This window comes from Nicotiana sylvestris, chromosome 4 (genome assembly GCF_000393655.2).
Source record: "Nicotiana sylvestris chromosome 4, ASM39365v2, whole genome shotgun sequence".
NCBI classification, from domain to species: Eukaryota; Viridiplantae; Streptophyta; class Magnoliopsida; order Solanales; family Solanaceae; genus Nicotiana; species Nicotiana sylvestris.
The window spans coordinates 53142270-53169971 of record NC_091060.1 but is presented as its reverse complement, the minus strand read 5'-3'; the positions used below and the strand labels follow the sequence as shown (position 1 = coordinate 53169971).

At 36.2% G+C, this 27702-nt stretch overlaps 2 protein-coding genes across 4 annotated transcripts; both read left to right on the top strand.

The window, feature by feature from the left end:
• Positions 1 to 4620: 4620 nt before the first annotated feature.
• LOC104222024 (PLASMODESMATA CALLOSE-BINDING PROTEIN 3-like) lies at positions 4621 to 6862 on the top strand. The gene is made up of 4 exons (XM_009773198.2): positions 4621 to 4887; positions 5044 to 5286; positions 5400 to 5436; positions 6227 to 6862. The coding sequence occupies exons 1-4, from the start codon at positions 4833 to 4835 to the stop codon at positions 6549 to 6551; spliced, it is 660 nt and encodes a 219-aa protein (XP_009771500.1). The 5' UTR covers positions 4621 to 4832; the 3' UTR covers positions 6552 to 6862.
• An 8855-nt stretch (positions 6863 to 15717) lies between these two features.
• LOC104222026 (ureide permease 1-like) lies at positions 15718 to 20069 on the top strand. 3 transcript variants are annotated; one of them, XM_070171587.1, is made up of 9 exons: positions 15718 to 15971; positions 16067 to 16199; positions 16331 to 16580; positions 17571 to 17709; positions 17827 to 18001; positions 18694 to 18737; positions 18842 to 18942; positions 19199 to 19573; positions 19695 to 20069. In XM_070171587.1, exons 3-9 carry the CDS (start codon positions 16344 to 16346, stop codon positions 19845 to 19847), a joined length of 1224 nt encoding a protein of 407 aa, XP_070027688.1. In that variant the 5' UTR covers positions 15718 to 15971; positions 16067 to 16199; positions 16331 to 16343; the 3' UTR covers positions 19848 to 20069. The 3 variants fall into 3 exon arrangements, with proteins under 3 accessions (XP_070027688.1, XP_009771501.1, XP_070027687.1); XM_009773199.2 differs by having other exon boundaries at positions 16287 to 16580; XM_070171586.1 differs by lacking the exon at positions 15718 to 15971 and having other exon boundaries at positions 16038 to 16199; positions 16287 to 16580.
• Positions 20070 to 27702: the final 7633 nt, after the last annotated feature.

The window sequence follows — 27702 nt, the reverse complement described above, 5'->3', positions numbered from 1 at the left end:
CCAAGGTAGTGAAATATGAAGTTAATAGAGGTACTTCTGCAGATGGGATTTAAACAGAGTCACTATAATTATTCATTGTTCATTAGAGGAACCAATGGTGAACAGTCATCATCCTTGTGTATGTGGATGATCTGTTAATCATAGGGAACAATGACAAGTTACTTTGTGACACCAGAATAGAGTTGCAGAAGAAGTTCAAGATGAAAGACTTAGGGGAATTGAAATTCTATCTAGGGATTGAATTTGCCAGATCAAAGAAAGGAATTTTTATCTGTCAAAGAAAGTATGCACTGGAGTTGATATCTGAAGCAGGCTTAGGTGGAGCAAAGCCTTCTGGTACACCATTAGAGTTGAATAAAAACTCACATTTGTAGAGAATGACAAATATAGTCAGAACTGCAAACAAAAAGGTGATCAGGAACTCATGAATCCTAGTTGCTGCCAGAGACTTGTGGGAATGCTGATGTATCTCACCATGACAAGACCTGATATTGCCTATGTAGTTGAGGTCTTAAGTCAGTATATGCAATGTTCCAAGGTGTTACACATGGAAGCTGCTCTTAGAGTAGTGAGATATATCAAAGAAGCACCAGGCTTGGGGTTACTTATGCCTGCAGAAAGTACACACAAGCTGATTGCCTACTGTGATTCTGATTGGGGATCATATATAAAGTCAAGAAGATCAGTTACTGGGTACTTGGTCAAATTTGGAAATGCACTGGTCTCTTGGAAGTCTAAGAAACAAATGACCGTGTCCAAAAGTTCAGCTGAGGCGGAGTTTAGAAGTATGGCTTCATGTGCAACAGAAATCACTTGGATGGTCGGGTTGTTCAAGGAACTTGGAGCTAGAATTCAGCAGCCTATAAGTCTGATATACGATAGCAAGGCTGCTATACAAATAACTTCTAATCCTATCTTCCATGAAACGACCAAACATATTGACATTGATTGTCACTTTGTTAGGGAGAAAATATACCAAGGACTGCTGAAGACAGAGTACGTACATACTAAAGATCAGCTAGCAGATTTACTGACAAAGAGCTTGGGGAAGTTTCAGCATGATCATTTACTGAACAAGCTAGGAGTGAAGAATGCATATTAACCATCAGCTTGAAGGGGAGTGTTGACTGGAGTTAATAATGCAAGCCGATAAGTTAACTATAGTTAGAAATATAACTGTAGATTGTAGTTAGAAGTAAGTTAGTTAGTACAGTGTTAGAAGGTAGTTATACTGCAGCTTTTATAAATACACAGTACACTCATGTAGAGATAGATGGTTGTATCATTTTCTTCTCAATAACAGATTTTGTTTTCTCTCATTCTCTGAGTGTTGCCTTCTCCTTGCATGTCTTCTTCCTCAAGCTCAACTTTCAAATCCATGGCAGCTAACATAAGACATTTGAAACTTGTAGTCTTAAACATTTAATAAGATTTATATGGTTATAAAAATTTCTCATTAAAGATAAAATGAATATAATAGAAAATTTAAATTATATTATTTTTAAATATAAAAATATTTATTCTTTGTAGAATTGATTAATAAAAAAAATATCACACAAATTGAAGCTGAATAAGTAATAAACACCTTTTTTCCTCCCGAACACACCCTAGTTGGAACTTTGGAGTAGGTTTAACCAAATGAGTGTTAAATTTTAACCATGGTACCGTGTGAAGGGAAAGCCACACATGAATATTGGACGAGTTCAGTCAAATAAATGACAAAAGTTTCGGCTTTGCTGCTCACTTTCCTACATCACAGTCTCCTATTCTTAACTCACATATTATTATACTTTACCAATACACATTCGTATTATATACTCCATCATTAAGGGAAAAAATGAAGAAGAGAGAACTGTACAAACTAAAATTTTAGTAACATGTTAAAAGGGTATTAATGTATAAAAAAATCTCTCTTCAAACATTTCATGTTAATTTAGAAACTAAAGATAGATGAGGAGTTTAGATTACATAATTTAGAATATAACAATTATCAATTTAGAATATAACAATTATCAATTATGGTATCGCATTAAATGAAATGAAGAAACATATATTTATAGGCTTTTCAATGTATTTTAATTTTTTCCCAAGTTAGTAAAGATATTCGTTTGTATACAAATTTTAAAAAAAAATTGATATGCAAATTAAATATATGTAAAATGTCAATTTCTTTTTTTTTGAATGGGGGGATATAGTGATTTCACATGTCTTTTTATCTTTATCTTTTCTTATAAAATAATAAACTCTTATATGAGTCTGAATAAAAACAATTCAGTAAAAATATAATGAGAATAAAAGATTCTCAAAAAGATATCATTCTTTTGAAGTAAATTAAAAAACAAAGCGTGTATATTTTTTCCAGTGTGACTGTTATTTTTTTCTTTTTACACATAAATAATCATATACACTATTAGAGGTCGTTTGGTAGAATGCATTAGAGAAAATAATACTTGCATTAATTTTGTGTATTAGTAATATCTTGTTTGGTACACTTTTTCAACCTATGTATAATTAATACAAGCATTAGTTATACATCCTATTTGGTACTATCCTATGTATAGCTAATGCATAGCAAATCATGGTATTAGTAATACCAAGGTATTAATACATGCATTAACATGATTAAAGATAAAATTGTCCTTAAAGTCCCTTAAAGTTAAAAAATATAAAGGTCATTTTTGTAAATAACTAATTTTTAAAAAAATTATGCAATGCATTTTAGTTTTTAATATACCACACTAAACATTGTATAAAAAATAATCTCTGCATAACTAATAATTCTGGAACAAGTACTCACAGGACTATGCTTTCCCAAGCAATTTGTGGAGTGGATGATGGAGTGCATAAAGACAGTATCTTATTCAATAACTATCAATGGGAGTCCCACTGCTCCATTTGCAGCTAAGAAAGGAGTGAGACAAGGAGAACCAATATCCCCACTACTCTTTGTGTTAGCCATGGAATATCTAACAAGGATACTGAAAAACTTGAGGGAGCAGCCAAATTTTAATTTTCATCCTAGGTGTGAAAAGTTACAGATTATCCAACTCAATTTTGCAGATGATTTGCTTTTGTTTTGTAGAGGAGAAGTGGTTTATGTGCAGATGCTATATGAATGCTTTCAAAGCTTTTCCAAAGCATCAGGTTTAATTGCAAACCAAAGTAAAAGTTGTGTATAGTTTGGGGGAGTAACAGAAGTTGGAAACAGGAGATACTGTAGAAAATTGGATTCACAGTAGTAGAACTCCCGTTTAGATATCTGGGAGTGCCATTGAGCTCCAAGAGACAATCAATAAACCCATGTCAACCTCTTTTGGATAAAATGTTGGGAAGAGTAAAGCAATGGACTGTGAAATTCTTAAGTTATGCAGGAAGATTGCAGTTGGTTAGAAGTGTGTTGATTGCCATACAATCCTTTTGGTCTCAGATCTTTCCTTTGCCAAAGAAGATCATTCGAGAAGTGGAGACTATATGCAGAAAGTTTCCGTAGACAGGTGATGCAAATGCAAGTAAAAAACCTTTGGTGGCATGGAACAAGCTGTGCAAACCAAAATCAAAAAGGGGTCTAAATATCATTGACATGACTACATGGAACAAGGCTGCTTTGCTGAAGCATTTATGGAATATATGCAAGAAGAAGGACAAATTGTGGGTCAAATGGGTTCATGTGTACTATACCAAAGGGAGAGAGTCTTGGACAGTGGAAGCAAAACAAGCATCATGGATAATGAAGAAGATTTTACATGCAGCAAAGTATATAACTGAAGCAGGATTAGAGATAGAGAAGATTTTGATGGCTGAAACATATTCTATTAGCAGCATGTATAATCAACTACGAGGAGACTTTACAAATGAACGCCGGAAAAGATTGATTTGTAACAATAAAGGGTGCCCAAAATGGATCTTCATTATGTATACAAGTGGAGCAAAGTCACTACAGGAGGGACTATCTACCAAAAGATAGAATGAGCAAATGGGGGATACAAGTGGAGCAAACCTGTCCATTGTGTGAGCAAGAGATGGAGAGTCATCAACATCTCTTCTTCTCCTGCAAGTACTCGACAGAGATATGGAGCAAGATACTGACATGGCTGGGAATAACAAGACAAGTGTATAGCTAGGAAGATGAAGTTGAATGGGCTACAAGAAATGTAACTGGGAAGGAAGCTAAAGCAGAACTATATAGGTGGAGCATGACTGGTACAATATATCATGTATGGATTGAAAGGAACTGCAGAATTTTTCAACAAGTAAAGAGAGGCAGTGGGGATATCACAAGGCAGATTATACGTGAAGTCCATTGTGGAGGAAGTATACATAGCAGATTGAAGAACGAGCTACAACAAAGAAATTTTTATCCATTGCTTAGTTGAAGATAGATGTTTAGAAATAATGTACTAAGTTTGGGGCCATATGTCCAAACTTGGAGTTTTGCTTCTGATTATACATGTAACTATTGCAAGTAGTAATAAAAAGTTTTTTAATTATAAAATAAAAATAATTATATTACTAACTCATACTTTACTAATCCTTACATTACTAATATATCATATTCAACATTATTCTTGTATACCCTCTAAACCAACCCTTAGTACAAGAATTGGTGATATAAAATGGCATGGCACCAAAATAACATCTAGCCCCCCCACCTCACACCGTCATCTAATCTCCACCGTCATTCTTGTTGTGTTGTCTACACAACTCCATTCCCCCACACCCCCTTTTCCACCTTTTCACTTCTCTCTTGCTCTTTTGCTCTCTACCTCTTTCTTCTTCTTCAAAAAGTTTTGGGACATAACATAATTCTTTTCCACGATCTTGCCACCACTATCATGGCCACTTTTGTACTGTTTTCAGTACTTTTCTTGGCCATCACTGGTCATTCAAGTAAGCTTTTCTTTGTAATCCTATTGAATTTGAGCTTCAAATGCTGATCATATAATATTATTCAGTAAAGGGTTCTTTTTTCTTGATCAATACTTCAAGAATTTTGCTTTTTGAGTTGATTCTTTAATTATTCGTGGCTATCTTGTGCAACTGCAGGTGCTATGTTCTGTATTTGTAAAGATGGGGTAAGTGATCAACAACTTCAAAAAAACATAGATTATGCTTGTGGAGCTGGAGCTGATTGTACTCCTATACTTCAAAATGGTGCTTGCTTTAATCCTAATACTATTAAAGATCACTGTAATTATGCTGTAAATAGCTATTATCAAAGAAAGGGCGCAGCTGGTGCTAGTTGTGACTTTAGTGGAACTGCAACTACGAGCCCAAATCCACCAACTAGTAAGTTCTTTTTAAAAAAAAACAATTTTTTTTGACTCACCACATAGTATTTTTAAAATTTTAGGCAATTTATTTGATTTACTGATTTTATTATTCTTTTTTATAATCAACAGCCACAGGTTCTGGGTGTGTTTATCAGTCCACTCCTGGGTATGTTCTCTGTTCTCTATACTTGTCGTATGGGGACTTAGATCTTGCATTTTTGTTGCCAATTTTAAATGAAGCATCTCTTTAAAAAATATTAAAATATTGCTAGCACCTTCCCAAAAAAGGGGTCTTTTGGATTATCTTGAACAACAAAGTTGTTCTGAAGGAAGCTTATTCTGTAACATTTTTTGTTTCTCCTGGTGTCGGTAGACTTTAGAAGGTAAAGAGTTTGTGATATATGAAAGTTAAATTTCTACTAAAAATAGTTGCAATTATTGGTATCTTGATTAAGATCCGAATCCGAACTTGATGTATGACTTAATTGGTTGCCATCCAAATTGGTGCACATCTTTTCTAAGTGGTTGCCAGTCAAATTGGTTTCTTTTTTCGAAATAAGATTATTGGTGCCAATTTTTCTTTCCCTTACCACAATAGGCACTCCTGTCCTGGCTATGTTACAGTAATTTTCCTTGAAATGATGGTGAATGGTTTTGTGATTCATCATTATATATGCACATTCTAGCAGTCTTGATAATGATATGATGTTCCGTATGTCAATATGGTATTTTGTACATTTCTTCTTTGCCATGATGGAAAAGTAGGTTCCTTGAATTGGTAATCAAGTTAGTTCCTACTTTCTTTGCAGCCACAGACAGATCTTACTACTGATTTTGTTGCCTCTACACATTATATTATTTAGAAATAATTTAAATTTAAATTTTCAAACTATGCCTCGTTATATTGTGTGGCTAGTTTCCTGTTTCTTGATGTTATTTTATCAACTTTGTACCAGCAACACTGGTGGAGGTACCACAACTCCAACAATTGCACCACCAGGAAGCACAACTCCACCAATCGCGCCACCAGGAACCACAACTCCTACTCTCGCGCCACCGGGAACCACAATTCCAACAACTGCACCACCAGGCACCACAACTCCAGGAATTGGCACGGGCATAGCGACCACGCCAGGGACAAACAATCCAGTATTTGGGCTTGGACCAAGTGGAAGTGGCATTAGCAACACAGACGGTAATGCAGCTGGACATTTTAAAAACAGTGTCATTTTAACAATAGCACTTTTGGCTATAAGCTTAATAATATGCTTAAGGGCCTAAAGTGAAAGAAGATGAAAGGTTGATATTCTGCCACGAGAGTTTGGTTGTTAGGCCAAGTTTGATTGCTGAAACAGTGAATTTAGCCTTGTGGGAATCTATCCTTCCTTTTTGTTTTTTTTTCTTCTTTCTTTTTCTGGTCTTTCTATCTTATTAGTATTATGGTTGCGTGGAAAAATTGGAATTGGATTCCCTTTTAAGTGGAGGCCTAGTTGCTGCTTATATAGGATAGTAGCTTTAGCAATAGGATCCCTGTCCCCTTTGTTGTATATCTACTATTATATAGAGTAAAGGATTAAGATTTTCAAGTCGAATTTAAGTTGCAGGGGTCGTTGGGATAAGAGATAATTCTAGGCGACATTATTTTATCATTATCATTCGTTTGGTTATGGGTATTAATTAGTTTTGGGAATCATTTTGTACTTTAATTATCCGTGGAATAGCTAATCTCATGGGATATCCAAATTTTTATGAGATATCCTTGCCTATCTTGTCCTGGTAAACAAACGACCCTTTAGATTAAGTTCAAGCTTGCACAAATAGCCGCTTGAAGGACCGTTATTTATGACAGTTGTAATTAACAAAAGATTTAAATTTTAGTCACTTGGGAATTAAAGCTTCGGCCTTTAGATCTTAACTTTCAACTCTTATCCTTTGGGTCTGAAGTTGAGAATAAAGTCCGACACCTAAATGTTGTGTATTTTGACTCAAAATACATTTTTAATGCTAAAAAAAAAAGAAATTACATTTTTATATATAACGTGGTTTAACACCGCGCTATACTTTAACGGTGTTTTGGCCGTTAAAGTATAGCGCGGTGTAAAACTGCGCTATATATGTATAGCGCATGAATAAATAACGCTATGCTGACATGATGTGACGGATATGTATAGCGCATTATATAACTGCACTATACTGAGTTTAGCGCATTTATATACTGCGCTATACATAGATAAATACGGCCCCTTCTCCTTCCCCACCCGCAATCCACAGACCCTTCTTCCCCCATTTTTAAAAAAACAAACTGCGGTCCCCCCACCCCATTTTTATCCAAAAAAAATTCCAGTGGACCCCACCCGTCACACAAAAAGATAAGATTGTAGGTCCCATATCCTACCCAAGCCTTCTATTGTTATGGTTTCCTCGTTTCGGGCTCAAAATTTTAATTTATCGACTTTTCGAAAAACATAAATCGAGGTATTCCGATTTAGTTTATGTTGAAACTCATATAATAATGCATATTAGTTGTCTTGAAGGTGTTTTCATGTTGTTTTGTATTTTGTTTGCGATTAAATTAGTATGTTTTTTTTATCCGGATTAAGATATTAGTGTTTTAAAAATATATTTAAAAATTGAGAAATCATTTTTTTGTTAATAAAATGTTCATAAATTTCTTTTACTATTTTATATGTAATTTCGTGAATGTTATGTTATTAAAATATATTTTTTGTTTTTATCTAGTTTAGATTACTTATTTGCTTAAAGACTAGTGCCCTTTTAGCGTAGTAAAATATAGAGCCTTTTAGCGTAGTAAATTGTAGAGCCTTTTAATGTAGAATCCTTGTAGTTTAAGTATCTATTATATTGATAAATCAAACACAAACTCTATCCAATTATAATTTATAAAAATTAGTTATTTAATTTATAAAACAAAAAACACAAAATTATGAAAATATTAAAATTGACTCACATAAGATTTTAGGATAGTTTGGTGCTACTGGACCTCAAATATTGAGCCTGGAATCCATCGGTATATACTCTATCCAATTACAATTTACAAAAATTAATTATTTAATTTATAAAATTAAAACACAAAATTATGAAAATATTAAAATTGACACACATAAGAATTCAGGATAGCTTGGTACTACTGGGCCTCAAATATTGGGCCTGGAATCCATCGGTATATACTCTGTCCAATTACAATTTACAAAAATTAATTATTTAATTTATAAAATTAAAACACAAAATTATCAAAATATTAAAACTGACACACATAAGAATTCAAGATAGCTTGGTGCTGCTGGGCCTCAAATATTGAGCCTGGAACCCATCGGTATATACTCTGTCCAATTACAATTTACAAAAATTAATTATTTAATTTATAAACAAAACACAAAATTATGAAAATATTAAAATTGACACACATAAGAATTCAGGATAGCTTGGTGCTACTGGGCCTCAAATATCGAGCTTGGAACCCATCGGTATATACTCTGTCCAATTACAATTTACAAAAAATAATTATTTAATTTATAAAACAAAAATACAAAATTATGAAAATATTGAAATTGACACACATTAGAATTCAGGATAGCTTGGTGCTACTGGGCCTCAAATATCGAGCCTAGAACCCATCAGTATATACTCTATCCAGTTACAATTTATAAAAATTAATTATTTAATTTATAAAACAAACACACAAAATTATGAAAAGTATTGAAATTGACACACATAAGAATGCAGGATAGCTTGGTGCTACTAGACCTCAAATATCGAGCTTGGAACCCATAAGTATATATTCTGTCCATTTACAATTTACAAAAATTATTTAATTTATAAAACAAACACACAAAATTATGAAAAGTATTGAAATTGACACACATAAGAATTCAGGATAGCTTGGTGCTACTGGGCCTCAAATATCGAGCCTGGAATCCATAGATATATACTCTGTCCAATTACAATTCACAAAAATTAATTATTTAATTTATAAAACAGACACACAATTAATATTGTTTTATTTACAGTAGACGATATGGACGTGCCGCCTGTGCATTTTGGACCTTTCTCCGATGAGTTATTAGTGTTACGGGGCGATTATAGGTCTGCCTACATATGGGAGGGAGAGCTACTGGTACAGCCTCTCTGCGCCAAGAGAGTGGACAACTCGTAGGACTTTATGAGGGGCAGAGATTTCCATCCTCGTGTAGTCCAGCGCCTGCGGGATACGGGCTTCTACAGGATTTTTGAGATTGGGCGGCTGCAGCTCGACTGGTCTCTAATCACGGCCTTGATAGAGCGGTGGCGACCAGAGACGCATACTTTCCACCTGCCCCATTGGCGAGGCCACCATCACGCTGCAGGACATGGAGGTTTTGTATGGGATGCCTGTTGGTGGACTGCTCGTTGCACTGCCTCAGGGTATGAGATATATGGAGCGTGTGCCGTATTTGGACTTGCTGCAACAAGTCACTGGTTTCAGGCCACATGATGAGACTGTATATTCAGGGGCCAGTCACACAAGTTTGACAGCTATTAGACAGCATTCGGAGATATTGCACCCCGACATCACCGCGAGACAGATAATCTACATATTCACCGGTATACGAGGTTCGTGCTGCTCCTTCGTTTTGGGGGGGTCTTGTTCCCGAACACTTCGAAAAATCTAGTGAGTTTGTGATTTCTACATCATCTTCAGCAGCTAGATGCTTTACCCCAGTACAGCTGGGGTGCTGTTGTTCTCGCTTACATGTACATGCATCTGTGCCGAGCGAGCATGGGCACCCAGAGTGACGTATGTGGTTTTCTACCGCTTCTACAGGTGACAACATATTCGAATACTCTGTTCATTACTTCTAATTCTATCTAGTCAAAATTTATCTTAAACTTTACGTCAACTTTGTATATTAGGTTTGGGCCTGGGAGCGATTTCTGCCGTTGCAGCCACCTCTGCCACCATTACCTCCGGATGTACCACCTCCGTTTCTCCCTCTAGCTAGGAGGTGGGTTCTTCGACGTGGATATGTACGAGATTATGTTGCTCATCATAATCTCCCCCTTTGCAGGGATATGTTGGATATGTTGGAGGGCGCACAGGTAAATGTGAACCTAAACTTACTTGGTATAAATTCACTTGTGTTGCGCTTTTATGTACTTATTTGATAGTTCATTTGGACGCCATACATCGGCGACTTGATAGGTGGCCTGCCCGATTATTGCTCGGCCGACCGACTGATTTGGAGCACTTCCGTCCCGCTGATGTGCCTCGATATTATGGAGAATCATGCCATAGAGCGGGTACTTCGCCAGTTTGGCCGTCCGCAGTATATACCGAGGAGGCCTACATGGGAGGCTACACATTATCAGCGGGATGATCGTTCCAGGGCGGACGACGCATTTGTAGCATGGCTAAAGGCGTAGGTCTATACTTGGGACCAACGAGAAGACCTGATTCCGCCCCTACTTTCACAGATCCAGACGGCGACTATTCAGCTCTATACGTCCTGGTACCGCCACGTTACCCGACTTTTTGTCAGGAATCCCAATCATCAAGCTGGCGATCAGTACAAACCATATGCCGAGAGGCATGAGGCACTGGTATGTTATTTGGTATTCTTACTTATAACTGTGATATAGCACTCTGTAATTAATATTTTACATGTTGTGCAGGCTATTGATCTACATTTATTCCACCAGTTGGGACTGTAGAGCATTATATTTGTGATTTGAATGTTGCCTGCCCTAATATAGGGCGGGACTATGACACTTGCATACCCTTCCTTCGGCAACACCCGGTATGGAGCCGTTCTTGGTGGAGGTGGGGGTGGAAGTGGGACGTTTTCTTGAGGCGTCCGACCTCTTCTATTTGCTTGAGGTTCAAGAGGAACCTCTTCAACTTGGTCATTCTCAACATCCACATCCCCTAGAGGCATATTTCCGAGTTGATCATTGTTGTTTGCCATTATCATACCTACAATTGATTCACACAAATTAGTTACACAGAAGGAAAAGAAGATATTCTACACACAAACCCAAATATATAGTTAACACCTTTTTTAGCTTCCCGGCAACGACGCCAAAAATTGATCTCGTCCATTCACACCTCAAATCAAGAATATAAAACGGTCGATTGCAATAGTAGTACGCAAAAAAAAGTCGGGGTCGATTTCTATAGTGAGCTATATATGAGAGTTATGAGTATATATTGTAGTACGTGACTTTGAACTACCTCAATCTACACTTCCACAAATTGGGGTTGTTTCTATGTCTATTTTAAACTACGATTGTAAAGTTAAGAAATGAAACTAAGAAATTGTTTTTGTTGCTTTTCAAGTTTTACAAAAAGCCTAGGGCTATGACCATCACCTAGGTGTTTGCCTAATGTGATATAAACCTTAATTCTTGTTTTATTGATGGGGGTGTATTATAGCTATCAACCTTCAATTACTCACTCAATACCTCTAGGTCCAAAAGGGTATTGCACAAAATGTTTGATAAAAGCTCAAGTCGGATTATTACTATCTTTAGGTTGACCCCTTTAAATGGGATTATCAATCTCTCGATTGACCCAATTTCTTGTTAACCAAGTTTTTCTAAACTATCTCTTTGTCAAGTAAAGACTAAGTCAAATAGGCATGAACTAATGTTTGCAACCATTAATTCTACAAATTAAAGCATGAACAAGGCTAAATAATAAACATTCAACCATAAACAAACATTAAATTAAACACCCGTAAGGTTTACACATTAGGGTTAGGTCACAACCCTAGTAAAAATCTAGCTACTCATGCTTGAAATTGAAGACATAGAAGAAGAAATGCTAATTAAACTCATATTGTAAAATCAAAATGATAAAATCTATGTTAAAATATCCCAAAATATGAAAAACTACTAAAAGAAGCAAACAGAAACGACTACTGTAGTTGTTGATGTCAAAAGTTGACCTAATTTTGTGAAACTCGTCTATTTATACAGCACTGGAAATTTCAGACAAAATCCCCTTCGAGAGGTTCTACGGCGGTATAATTCTATGTGTGGTCCGCATAAGTGTTCATCTTGCAGGAGCTGGGATTCTGCGGCCGCATAATTCTCCGTTGCGGCCACAAGGCAATGTTTCTGCGGTCCGCAAATTTATCACTGCGGCCACAATATATTTTTTCTGCGGCCACAAGGCACTTCTTCTGCGGCCGCACAATTCATGTGTGGTCCACAATCTTGAGGGACTTGGACTTTGAAAAATCGCACACCCTCTGAAGTTGATTTTCAATTCTTCAATTGCGTCCACACAATTCCTTTGCGAACCGCATTTTGCTAGGAAGCCTGTTGGGTTTTTCTTCATTGTTTGCGGTCACAAATGGAATTTTGTGGTTCGTACTTTGCAAGTTCGTGTGTCTTTTGTTGCCTTGTGTTTTGATTACTCATTTTTAGTCAGATTTCATCTCGGGAGTCCAACTTTCAACATTCCTGCAATTTTGCACATTTCATCAGTTTCGGAGACACAATTAAACGCCTTTAGACTAAAACAAAAGCTAAAAGGTGCTAATAAGTAGTCAAAATCTCCACTTATCACTTGACACCACATATATACACTACCCCTATACCTTAAATACATGGCAATAAAGTCAAATCCTAGGGATTTTCTTCTTAACAAGGTTAGCCAAGAGACTTACCTCCACCCGGTAGTCTTTAGTCTTCTAAATAGCCTTTCCTCTCAAATCAACCTCCGAACAAGGCAAATCTTGCCAAATACAATTCAATGACGTCAAACAAAGCCATAGAAATCGAATCCAAATGGTAAAGATCGAATATTTAATCGAATGTATAAAGTCAACCAAACAATTAACCCGGACTTGCCTCCCGGAATCCAATAAATCTCATAAATCCCAAATAATCATTCCATACGAGTCCAAATACACAAGCTTTATCCAAAACAGACTCCAAATTGGAGTTTAAATATCAATTATTCGCTTTACGAAAGTTTCTTATGAAAACCAATTTTCTTATTTAGATTTCATCAATCAAAAGCCAAAATTAAGGATAAAATCATGAATAACAAATAAATCTGAGATAAAAATACTTACCCAATCTAAGTGAGTAAAAACTGCCTCAAAAATCGCTTCAATCCGAGCTCCCAATCTCAAAATATGATAAAATAAGTCAAACCCTTGATTAATACAACACTGCCCAGCAGTTATCTCTTTTGCGGCTCAAAGGTCGCTTTTGCGATGCCATTTCTGCAGTCCAGACCTCGCTTCTGCGAGGTCACTTATGCCCTCGACTTCTCACACCTGCGGAGTCCCACTTCGCTTCTGTGGTCCCGCAAGTGCGACCAAAACCCCGTTTCTGCGAAGAATCCCCCAAGCCTAACTGCCAAACTTCACTTTTATGACCAAAGGCACTGTTCGCAGATGTGCACAAAAGCTCCGTACCTGCGCACCTTCCAAAAACTTGTGATTCTTTTTCTGCATCTGCAGGCTCGCACCTGTGGACCAAATCACGCAGGTGCAAAAACACCAAATCAGAAATGCCAATTCAACCTCAAATGGTCTGAAACCCATCCGAAACTCACATGCCCCCTCGTGAAGCTGTCCAATCATATCAACATATCCCAAAGCATAATACGTACCTACTTGAGGTTTCAAATCATCCAAAATAACATCAAAACTATAAATTACACTTTAATTCAAGCTTAATGAACTAATCCACTTTCAAACTTTCAAAACTCATGTTGAACCACATCTGACCAATTTGAAATAACCTCAAATTTTGCACACAAACCCCAAATTCAATATCGTTAAAGTCAACTTCCGATTAACCCTATGAACCTTCCAAACTTTTAAGTTTTCAGCTTTCATCAAATAGAGCCAAATCAGCCTATGAACCTCCAAATTCAAATCCTATGCGTAAGTCAAAAATTACCATACGAACCTATTGGAACTATCAAAAAACTAGTTTGAGGTCGCTTTCATAAAAGTCAAACCCTGATCAACTCTTATAACTTAAGCACCAACCTTGAAATTCATTGTTACAATTCACTCTAAAACTTTTCCAAAATCAAACTAATTAATCCCGCAAGTTACGAAACAATAAAGAAGTATACTGTAAGCATCAAATAGGGGAAATGAGGCTCAAATATACAAAACAACTGGTCAGATCGTTACATTCGGCCAACAACATCAACTACATAGGAACTCTAGAATATTAGCACAAAAACTACACAAGGACAAAAAGATACAGAAACACCAAGTTAATTTTTTAGTTTTTAAAATTTTACCCCCAAGTTTTAAGTTGCACAATGGACCTCGACCACCCTTAATCACCCCCTAGTAACATGTCTTTTGTTAACCAAAAAATGTGTCCCAAATCCTTACACAAACTTGAAAAGTCATTTTAAACTCAATTTCCCCAACTCTTATTCTAAAGTAACTCTAGAGAATTACTTTATACTAGTGTTAATTCAAAGGAGTAGAGAGTTTAAATAGAGCTGCATGGTATGTGAGGATTTATGTAGTTGTCTTCTAACCCGTTTGGGATATAATTGTTGTATTTTGAAGAGTAATTAACTAAATGAGCCTTATCTTTTTCCTTAAACGGGTAATTAATTACTATATACTTTCTTGGAATAATAAATATACAATTGAAAAGAAAAACTACTACTTTTTAAATTTATTAAAATGACAAATAGTTTATATTAATTTTTTTCCCGTTAGCGTAACATATAAAAAGAATCGAAGAGAGTACTGTAGTACTCTTTTCTAGAGGCTCTTGTGCCATTGAACCATAGTACATAGTTGTGATTGGAGAATCCTATGTTATTTGAATCTATGCTCCTTTAGCTCTAAATTGTACTAATTATATGGCTAAATGTAAACTCTGTGCTACTTATAACTATATGTTACTTGTACGATTAAAAATGTAGTGGAATGTCCATAATTCTTTCACCTTTAATAAAAATTCAACATTTAAATTTGGAAATTAAGAAACTCTTAATTACACCTACTCGTGCAAATTAAAATTAGTCGAATTAATGAATCTCGAAGACCTTTACAAAAATATCTTCTTAAATGACGTCCAAGTGTGGTCATAACTCTCCACGTGGATAGAGAACGAAGAAGACTCACAAAAAATGGCACGAGACTATATGATTCAGGTATTTCATTCATTCACGTATCTTGAAGTAATACCTAATTAACAAGTCATACAAAAATATTTAAGTTACAAAGAAAACTAATATTTACCTTTTAGAATTCATACTTAAATCACTTCATCTTGTTAATATGTTAGTGATTATTTTATTCTAAATTTTTAAAAGTCCTTCCTATATAATTACAAGTGTGTTCTGCATCGGCCAATATAATTACAAGTGTTCCACATAGGCCTTACACGTGATAAACTATCTTATATGAAACTGAAGGGACATAAAAATTAATGCTATTTTTAGTCAATTTTGTCGCTTGCCTTTTGCTGACACTGTGTGATGGTTTTCGTGGTGTCTCAGAATATCTTTGTCGAAAGTCATTCGTGGAGTCTCAGATTAAAGAAAACGTAGATACTATATTTTAAATCTATTTTTCAAGTAATCAAATTTTGTCGATCGCCACCTATCCATTACTGAATTTTCATACCCTTTTTGTCTTTCGACTGACTGGTTCATTTCATATTGAAATACCAAACATCTAGTAATTTTTTGCATAAAAACTGGTTAGTAAAGTCCATGTTCATATAGTTTAATTTGATCCTTTCTGAACTTTATTGGTATATATATTACTCCTATCATGTTTTCTGTTTGTAAACAGCGCCTTGCAGATTTTCCTTTGTCTCTTTTAGCTTTTCATCAGAGGCAAAGCTGATATCTTATTCATGAACTCGTCACATTTACGGGATTGGAAATCTTGGAGGTGACGCAGACACAAAAAAGATATGGACCAGGTAACATTAATATAGTGTCATATACCAAATTATATAATCTTTTTCAATAACCAAAGCTGAATCTTGAATATTGTTTACTTTGGTTAGGATTTTTGGAGCATTATTAAGTTGAATGAATTTTCACCTGAAAGGGTATTTTTGAAGATGTATTTGGTGGAGAGCAAAGCAGGGGCAATAGCTTGTATGCTATTTTCTCTGTTATTCTTGGGAACATGGCCTGCTCTGCTTACTTTGCTTGAACGACGAGGTCGTCTTCCTCAACATACTTATCTTGATTATACTATCACAAATCTTTTGGCTGCTACTTTCATTGCTTTTACTGTTGGTGAGATTGGAAGGAGCACAATGGACAAGCCAAATTTTTTCACTCAGCTTTCTCAGGTTTGTGGCTTACACAACAACTTTATGGGAAGTCGTGGAGGAATGTTGAAGTGTGTGATCACCTTATTTAAAAGCTTAAATTGTTAAAGAGCATAATTTAGTTACTTAATTATACTGTGTCTTTACTTGTTGGCCTGATTCTCTTTCACGGGCCAAACATTGAATTTTTCTTTTGTTTTTGGGGTGGTGGTAAGATGTGAACGAAGGACCTCTGGTTACTATAATATCATATTGAAGTGTGTGATTATCTCATTTAAAAGTTTAAGATGTTAGATAGAGTAAACTTTTACTTAAATATATTATATCTCTACAGGACTAAGCTTATATGCAAGATATTAGGCCCCTTAGGGATGAGGAATAATCCACTATAAGCTTAGTCCACTAAGGGTCATATAAACATTTATAGTGGATTGTTCATCTCCCTTGTGGAGGTAGGTCAATTGACTGATTCACGTCAAATATTTATGTCTTATTTTGGTATGCTTCTCTTTTGTTGTCTGATTTGTCATCGTTTAAGGTGTGTCTTGTTAGCTTCCACATTACACTAGATTATTTTCGATCTTAACATAATGTTCTGTTGTACAACTCAGTAGCTTCATATGTTCATTTAAGACAGGGGAATGTGCCTCATATTCAAGAAGCAATGCATGAACTTTGACTAGAGCATTTTAGATTAGATTCTACATCAATATATTAATATGTTCTTTCATTGGTTTGTCTGATGAGTTGTTCTACTTAGCATGGTGTCTGATTAGTATTTGTATTGAAACAGTAAAGATCATGTGCTTGTGTTACCAAAGATGTGTTCTGATAGAGTAATTGGAGAGTTAGCAGTCATACTCACTAACATACCTTCTTTGTCCTTTTAATTTAATGAAGTCATGCTCACTAACATAGATTGCGCGTACTGTTTTTACCTGTTGAATTTGCACGATTGCAAATATTTTGGAACTGGTAATTTCTTTTGGGTTTTGAACGCGTTTATTGCAGGAGAATTGGCCGAGTGTTCTGTTTGCAATTGCTGGGGGAGTGGTCCTCAGTCTAGGGAACCTTTCAACACAATATGCTTGGGCTTATGTTGGTTTGTCAGTCACTGAGGTTATCACTGCAAGCATTACGGTTGTTATAGGTATCATTTTAACTTTACATTTTACTGAAGCAACTCTGTCTACTGATAACCTATGGCAAGGAATTCCGATGATATTAGGTTGGAGTTTGACGTGCGTTCTTGCTTTGGTTATGGCAGGAACGACCTTGAATTACTACCTTGATGACAAAATTAACAAAGCTGAGATTCTTTTTCCTGGCGTTGGATGCTTCTTGATTGCTGTTTGTCTAGGCTCTGCTGTTCATGCATCCAATGCAGCTGATAACAAAGCAAAACTTGATTATTTTGAAAATGACTCTAAGAATGGGGTTGGGTATGCATCATCTCAACAACATATTGCACTTATGAACATTTCTTAGGGCATCATGATCATAGCTTCTCCATATGGGGAACAAATTATTAAGACATATTGCTTCATTTTTGTAAGTTGTAAAAAACGAAATTACAAACATATTCCGTAGGACTTTGTGTTGTTTCCTAGGTTCATGTTATGACAATGTTGATGTATACGTCTATCGTTATAGTTCTGGCATGTCATGAGCTAAACCAGCAATACTTTGGCAGCATTAGTCAACATCCACATGATAGCATCTCTTGTACTCCATCCGTTTCATATTATATGAGGTAGTTTGACTCGGCACAGAGTTTAAGAAAAAAAAAAACTTTTGAAACTTGTGGTCTTAAAAGCTTAAGGGGTAAAAAGTTTGTGGGGCCATGACATTTGTGTGACTATAAAAGCTTCTCATTAAGGGTAAATAGGTAAAATGAAAGAGTTTAAAGTTGAATTATTTCCAAATTTAAAAATGTGTCATTTGTTTTGGAACAGACTAAAAAGGAAAGTAGCTCATTTAATATGAAACGGAGGGATTACAATATTTCCCCTCTTAAGGTTTTCCCGACTCCCTTGTGGTCTCTCTTTGAGTGCAGGATATGCGGAACATATCTATGTAAGTCTCCACTATTGATTGCGGCAGCTTGATTTAAGTTTTGTTGAATCTTTGGCAGGATAAAAGCTGTTGCTGACGTTAAACAAACAAATACAAACACAGGTAATTTTTAGCAGGAGCATTTGAAGTTCATGTCTTCTCCATTTTTCTTATTAGATTGGTGGATTTCTTATTTACCTTTCTAGTTAATGTATAGACTTGTGCAGCTGATATGAATGACTTGGAGAATGGAGTTGCTTCTGAGGAGAAGGCAAAAGCTGGGACCGCGCTTTTCCTTATAGAAGTTGAGAACAAAAGGGCAATGAAGGTTAGAAATCCTTACTCGAATTACACCTCTAATTGCCTCTTCAAGATTAACTTAACGTGGCATGGAGAGAGTTTATAAAGATGGATTTCTTATAGGAATTAACTTGCTTTCTGGTATTAGGAGCCTCCAACTCGTCTTTTTATGGTAATCCAATGAAATGGACCTGAATAGAGCGGAATGAACGGAGAGAATGCATATAACTGATTGATCTGTAGGGACACACCTAATCTATTACAATATCATATTTGCTTTGCAGGTTTTTGGGAAGAGTACTTACATTGGTCTGGCCATTACCTTCTTTGCTGGAGCTTGTCTTTCTCTCTTTTCGCCAGCATTCAACCTAGCAACAAATGATCAGTGGCATGTTCTAAAACACGGGGTTCCACACTTGAGTGTCTATACAGCATTTTTCTACTTCTCGGTTTCTAGCTCTTTGATTGCCACGATTCTGAACTTCGTCTTCTTGTACCGCCCTGTACTAAATGCACCCAAATCGTCGCTGAAGTCTTATGTGAACGATTGGGATGGTAGAGGTTGGGCACTTTTGGCGGGACTTTTGAGTGGATTTGGAAATGGTCTCCAATTTATGGGAGGTCAAGCAGCTGGATATGCAGCTGCAGATGCTGTTCAGGTTAGTACATTTATCTGCACAATAAGTTCATTATAGCATTTCGTTACGAAAAGAATCATACACAGGCTTGCAGCCTACTATTTTATCAATTGTCAGATTGAAATGTGGTGTTTAATTTCAGGCACTGCCTCTTGTGAGCACATTTTGGGGAGTAATATTGTTTGGAGAGTACCGAAGATCATCAGGAAGAACGTATACACTTCTTGGGGGAATGTTGCTCATGTTTATAGCAGCAGTTGCAATCCTCATGGCATCAGCAGGACATCGCAAATAGAACGGGGGACAAATCGAATAGTTTAATGTTTCTGTACATATCACCTTACCGCTTCTTGTGAATAGAAGCAATTCCGGTCAAAGAACATTCGTTAGAGTCAGTTAGAATCTTCTTAGCTTATTTCAGTTTCTGTTTACTAAAGAAAGAAACTGAAGAAAACCATCCAAGTGAACTCTTGGAAGAAGGGAAAGGAAACCTTTTATATATATGTAATGTACCTGTTGAAAGCATTCAGCAATGGATAATAAGTCTGAAATTTTTAGTTGCTTGCATTTTGTATGATCATTTTTCTACGTACATTGCAATATTGATGGCTTTCTTAATTTGGAAATTAGTGGCGTTCTATTATCTCAACATCTACGGAGGAGCATAGCAGAAAGAAAACACACATTTGAGGTGAACTTCTGACTATTACATTGAAAATTGCATATATCAACGCCCATAGTTCCAACACAGCGCAATAGAGATGATTGACGTACTGCCCTCTTTTTTACACATCCAACACCAGCTAACCAACTCAAGTCCCATTTAATTGAGAAGTTTGGTTTCTGCTTCTTACGTACAGCTAGGACAGGGTATCGAGTCAAGTTGAGCCGAGCAGCTTTTTATGGTGCTGAGCGGAGCCGGAGTCACATAGGAAGAAATGACTTCCTTTGAGAACCACCCCAAGTGGTTGTGGCCATTTTTCAGGCTCTCGGGGATGGTTTTCCATCATTGTCCTAGTAACTATAATCCTCTGTATTAAGCCGTGAGTAGATTCAGGAACATCTCAAGAAACAGATTAAACTTTTACTCTGCCATTCACTTTTTATCTCCCACGGTACACGACTTGAAAACATAGATTGCAGAATCGACTATAACAATAAACTTTTACTTCTGCCGGATGCTACCTAAATTAAGTAATCTCAATAGCTCTTCTTCTTCCAATATCATAGATTTCTCTATTTTTTATCTGAAGCATGGAAGATATTAGATATATCACGAAAGGAATCATACATATCATACTCGGCTTGCCTTTTAATAAGAGACCTCAAGCTTATTTAATAAATTTCTTAGATAGTTTTGTTTGAAGCTTATTCTTTTCACTTTTTCACACTCAATAATTAATTTTTTGATGTTTTTTTTACAATATTACCGATCCATTTAATCTTTGTTGAAGCACTCTTGACCTTTGGTAAGATTTTCTTAATTTTAATTTTGAGAAACTTATTTCACATGACCGTCAATATAACTCACTCATATATCATTGCCTTCCAAAGTAACAATCATGTGGGAATTTGTGTTTTACAAAGATGCTAAACTAGGGCTGTTCATTCGGATCGGATATCCGAAATCCGAACCGATCCATTCAATTTTGAATTTCGGATTTCGAATTGGATCGAATTTCGGATTATGTTTATTAAAATTTCGGATTTCGGATCGGATTTTGGATTGGTATATTTTAATCCAATCCAATCCGAAATCCAAAATTATTAGGACATGTATAAATACTACACTTTAATTTACATCAACCTCCAAGTTATTACCTTTACAATTGCTAGATTTAGCTATATTGGCATCATAATACTCTCATAATTGCATAAACATGAATTTTTCTTAATGCATTACCTCTTTTACAAAGAAAATATACATATTAGTTTAACTTTGAGGCATAATAATACGATCCGATATCCGATCCAAACTTTAAAATCCGATCCGATCCGATATAATTCGGATCGGATTCGGATTGCATTTTCTAGAATCCGAAATCCGAAATTCCAATCCGAAATATGCTAAATCTGATCCGATCTGATCCGTGCACAGCCCTATGCTAAACAAATCAGATATGTCTTTTTACAATCTAGTTAGCTTGAAGCATACCTACAGATACCTTGAAAGAAAATATCATACAAAGTTAGAATTGTAAAAAAAAATTATTCAAGTTGGAGTGACAATAAATAGGAAGAAACGACAGATTTAATTGCCTTTCACTTTCATAATTATTTGAACCAACTCCATAAAAAGACAATATTAATAATAGCAATTTAATACTCCCTCCGTTCCAATTTATGTGAATCTGTTTGACTGGGCACGGAGTTTAAGAAAAAATGAAGACTTTTGGAATTTGTGGTCCTAAACAAGTCAAAAAGGGGCCAGAGTATTCGTGTGGTTATAAAAGCTTCTTATAAAGGGTAAAATTGTAAGTTTAAGCTAAATTGTTTCCAAATTTAGAAAGGGGTCATTCTTTTTTGGAGCGAACCAAAAAGGAAATAGGTTCACATAAACCGGAACGGAGGGGATAATAAGTACAATAATTATTCAAAATATGAGTAGAGTAGCTTTTGAGGCCTCTAATTTTGTGAGGCCTGAAGTGGTTGCTTGGGTGTTAAGCCGCATCTGCACTCTGCTAGGTAGTTCCACATTTGACTCCAAGAACTATAACAACCTCAAAATGAACAAAGAACTGGGAAGTTAGCTGGTCCTACATCGTAATTTCCTATTTTCTCGCTGGGTGTGAATCTATCTTGTGGCATACTCTTGAGAGAGTGCTTTTCCTTTTAACTTTTTTTCATTCGTGGAGCTCTATCATCAAATTTTTTCTTAAATCTTACATATCAGATACATGAACCCCATCTCTACAATGATTTACCGCTCTTTTATTGCAGCATAATCATGGAGATTTGTTTTTATGTATCAGCATGATGGGTCCAGCCCCAAAAATAAAAGAAATAGAAAAAGAAAACAAAAAGAGAAATCAGACACCAAAACTTATTTTGGCCAAATCTTGTTTTGTATGGTGACAACTTGCCTTTGTAGAGCAAGTTGGCAGATGCAATTTACAATTGCAAATTGTAGGTAAATCAATTCTTATTGGTTGAAGTTGGCATCAGACACTCCTATAAATAGAAGCCTTTAGTTTCTCATTTGAACACACATAAGAAGAAATCTCATATAAAGTGTGAGATAGGAAATAGTTTATGGAGAAAAAGCAGAGAGTGTGAGTAATATTGTAGTGAGGTGGTAATCTCAATAGAGAGTGTAGTGGTTCCTTGAGTATTTATTCAAGACTACATGGTGTAAAATTCCTCATTATAGTGGATTACTTTGCTCCTCTCGTGCCCTTGATTTTTTTACCCTTATTGAGAAGAGTTTATCACGTTAAAATCTTTGTGTTTTTGTTGTTCTTTTTATTCTTGTTGATTATCGTACTTCGGTACTAGATTATTATTCCGTTGTTATTACTGTGAATATTATTCTATGGGGTTTATTCCCAACAACTAGTATCAGAGCATATGTTCTGCTCGTTCATATAAATACTCTTCACGTTCAGTAGTACTGTACTCGGTAAAAAATAAAATATCCGGATTAAAGTACAAAGTAATAAAATTCAACGGGGATAGTAGTTTGTCAATATGGAAAAGAAATATGAGGGATCCACTCATCCAACAAGGATTACACAAGGTATTACACAGTGATGCCAATAAACCTGATAACATGAAAGCTGAGGATTAGGTTGACTTAGATGAAAAAGCTGCTAGTGCAATCAGGTTACAATTATCAGATGATGTGGTAAATAACATCATTGATGAAGATACTCCATGTAGCATTTGGACAAGTCTGGAAAGCCTATACATGTCCCAAATGCTAACAAATAAATTGTACCTGAAGAAGCAGTTATACGCCCTACATATGAGTAAAGGTACAAATTTTTTATCACATTTAAATGTGTTTAACGACTAATCGCGCAGCTTGCCAACCTCGGAGTAAAGATCGAGTAAGAGGATAAAACCATCTTGCTCTTGAACTCATTACCATTTTCGTACGATAATTTTGCAACAACTATCCTACACGGTAAAACCACTATTGAGTTAAGAGACGTCACATCGGCTCTTCTACTCAATGAGAAGATGAGAAAGAAGCCTGCAAATCAAGGACATGTTCTCATCACAGAAGGTAGAAGCAGGAGTTATCAAAGGAGTTCGAGCAACTATGGTAGATCCGGAGGTTATGGGAAGTCCAAGAACCGATCCAAATTAAAAGCCAGAAATTACTACAATTGCGTTCAACCAGATCACTTCAAAAGAGATTGCCCAAATCTAAATAAGGGCAAAGGTGAAAGCAGTGGCCAGAAGAATGACTAGAACAAAACAACCATGGTGCAAAACAATGATAATGTTGTTCTCTTTATAAACGAGGAAGAGAAATGCATACACTTAGCAAGTCCAGAGTCAGAATGGGTGGTTAACACAACAACATCTTATCATGCCACACCGTAAGAGAAAATTTTTGCAAATATGTAGCAGGTGATTTCGGCATCATGAGAATGGGTAACACGAGTTACTCAAAGATTGTGGGGATTGGTGACATTTGTATCAAAACAAATGTCGGATGCATATTTATTCTAAAGGACATGCGACATGCACCTGATTTACGAATGAACTTAATTTCGGGAATAATATTGGATCAAGATAGATGCGAGAACTATTTTGCAAATCAAAAGTGGAGACTCACCAAGAGATCATTGCTGATTGCAAAAGGAATTGCTTGTGGCACGTTGTACAGGACAAATGCAGAAATATGCCGAGGTGAATTGAATGCGACACAATATGAGATTTCTTCATATTTGTGGCACAAAAAGTTTGGTCATATGAGCGAGAAGAGATTGCAGATTCTTGCCAAGAAATCGCTCATCTCTTTTGCCAAAAGGTACAATGGTAAAACCTTGTGACTACTATTTATTTGGTAAGAAGCATAGAGTCTCATTTCAGACATCATGTGAAAGAAAATTGAGTATATATTTGGTATATTCTGATGTTTGTGGTCCAATAGAAGTAGAATCGATGGGTGATAATAAATATTTTATTACTTTTATTAATGATGCTTCACGAAAAGTTAGGGTTTATATCTTGAAAAAGATCAGGTGTTTCAAATTTTCCAGAACTTTCATGCTCTGGTGGAAAGGGAGACGGGTCGAGAGCTAAAGCGTCTTGGAAATGACAATGAAGGCAAGTACACTTCTAAAGAGTTTGAAGAGTATTGTTCGAGCTATGGGATTAGACATGAAAAGATAGTTCCTAGAACCCCACAACACAAGGGTGTAGCTGAGAAAATGAACCACACCATTGTGGAGAAGGTGAGAAGCATGCTCAGAATAGGTAAACTGCCTAAGTCATTATGCGGTGAAGTAGTTCAGATAGTCTGTTACTTGATCAATAGGAGTCTATCAGTTTCATTGGAGTGATATCTCAAAGAGAGTTTGGACCAATAAGGAGTTTTCCTACTCATATCTAAAGGTGCACGGTTGCACAAATTTTGCACATTTATCAGAGGAGCAAAGAACAAAACTGGATGATAAATTTGTTCCATGCATATTCATCGGATATGAAGATAAAGAGTTCGGGTACAGATTATGGGATCCTGTGAAGAAGAAGGTCATCAGAAGTAGATATATAATCTTCCGAGAAAGTGAAGTTGGAACTGCATATGATCAGTCAGAGAAGGCCAAGAATGGTATAATCCCTAACCTTGTTACCATTCCTTCTACTTCTAACAATCTCACAAGTGCAAAAAGTAGGACCAACGAGTTGCCAAGCGGGGGGAAGAAACCTGATGAGGTTATTGAGCAGGGGGAGCAACTTGATGATGATGTCGAACAAGTAGAGTACCCAAGTCAGGGAGAAGAACAACCTCAACCTCTGAGGAGATCAGAAAAGCCAAGGGTAAAGTCATGTGGCTACCTTTACACAGAGTATGTCCATATCAGTAATGAGGGGGAGCCATAAAATCTTAAGGAGGTATTGTCCCATCCAGAAAAGAACCGGCGGATGAAATCCATGCAAGAAGAGTGGAATCTCTATAGGAAAATGGCACGTACAAGCTGGTTGAACTTCTAAAGGATAAAATACCACTCAAATGCAAATGGGTCTTTAAACTCAAAAAAGATGGAAATGACAAGCTGGTCAGATACAAAGCTCGATTAGTGGTAAAAGGCTTCGAACAAAAGAAAGGTATTGATTTTGATGAAATTTTCTCACCTATTTTCAAAAATGACTTCTATTCGAATAATTTTGAGCTTAGCAGCTAGCCTAGATCTTGAAGTAGAGCAGTTGGACGTGAAAACTACATTTATTCATGGAGATTTGAAAGAGGAGATTTATATGGAGCAGCCAGAAGGATTTGAAGTAGCTGGAAAAAAACACACGGTGTATAAATTGAATAAGGGTCTTTATATGTTGAAGCAAACACCAAGGTAGTGGTACAAGAAGTTTGACTCATTTATCAAAAGTCAAACTTATATAAAGACATATTCTGATCCATGTGAATACTTCAAAAGGTTTTCTGATAATAACTATATTATTTTATTATTGTATGTGGATCACATGTTAATTGTAGGAAAAAAGATAAGGAGCTGATTGCAAAGATGAAGAAAGATCTGTCCAAGTCATTTGATATAAAAGACTTGGTCCCAGCACAACAAATTCTGGGGATGCAGATTGTTCGAGATAGAACAAGCAAAAAGTTGTGTCTATCTCTAGAGAAATACATTAAACGTGTACTAGAACGCTTCATCATGAAGAGTGCTAAGGCGATTATCACACCTCTGGCTAGTCATATGAAGTTAAGCAAGAAGATGTGTCCTACAACATAAGAGGAGAAAGAGAGCATGACCAGAGTTCCTTATTCTTCAATAGTTAGAAGCCTGATATATGCAATGGTAGGCACCAGACTAGATATTGCTCATGCAGTTGGTGTTGACAACAGGTTTCTTAAAAATCCTAAAAAAGAACACTAGGAAGCATTAAAGTGGATACTCAAGTACCTGAGAGGTACCTCAGGGATTGTTTGTGTTTTGGAGAATCTGAGCCAATCTTGAAGGGCTATACAGATGCTGATATGGTAAGTGACATTGATAATAGAAAATCCACTACTGGATATTTGTTTACATTTTCAGGGAGAACTATATCATGGCAGCCGAGATTGTAGAAGTGTGTCGCGTTCTCTACAACTGAAGCAGAGTACATTGCCACTACTTAAGCTGGTAAGGAGATGATATGGCTGAAATGATTCCTTCAAGAGCTTGGCATGCATTAGAAGGAGTATATTGTCTATTGCGACAGTTAAAGTGCAATAGAATCGAGTAAGAACTCAATGTACCATGCAAGGACCAAACACATCGATGTAAGATATCACTGGATTCGAGAAAAGGTAGAGAGTGAATCTCTACAAGTCCTGAAGATTTCCACAAGTGAGAATCCTACATATATGCTGACCAAGGTAGTAGTACCAAGAGACTAGTCCGAGTTGTGCAAAGAACTTGTCGGCATGCACTCAAATTAGAACTCTGGTGCTACCTCCTTCCAGTGAATGAGTCTGGAGGGGGAGATTGATGGGTCCAGCCCCCCCTCCCCCCCCAAAAAAAAGAAATAAAAAGAAAAAAAAAGAGAAATCAGACACCAGAACTTGTTTTGGCCAAATCTTGTTTTGGGTTGTGACAACTTGCCTTTGTAGAGCAAGTTGGCAGATGCAATTTGCAATTGCAAATTGTAGGTAAATCAATTTTGATTGGTTGAAGTTAGCAGCAGAAACTCATACAAATAGGAGCCTTTGGTTTCTCATTCGAACATACAGAAGAAGAAATCTCATAGAAAGTGCGAGATAAGAAATAGTCTGTGGGAAAAAGTGGAGAGTGTGAGCGCACTACTAAAAAGGGCCAATTTTCGACTGAAATTTCCGAGGGAAAAAAGTAGTCGGATGGTACAAGATAACATTGGGTGGAGACGCGTGCGTCAGACACATATGTAAAATTCTAACTTCATAATTATTTATGGTTTATTAATATTAGTTTGTTTACATAATAGTTATGTTTTTCATTTCA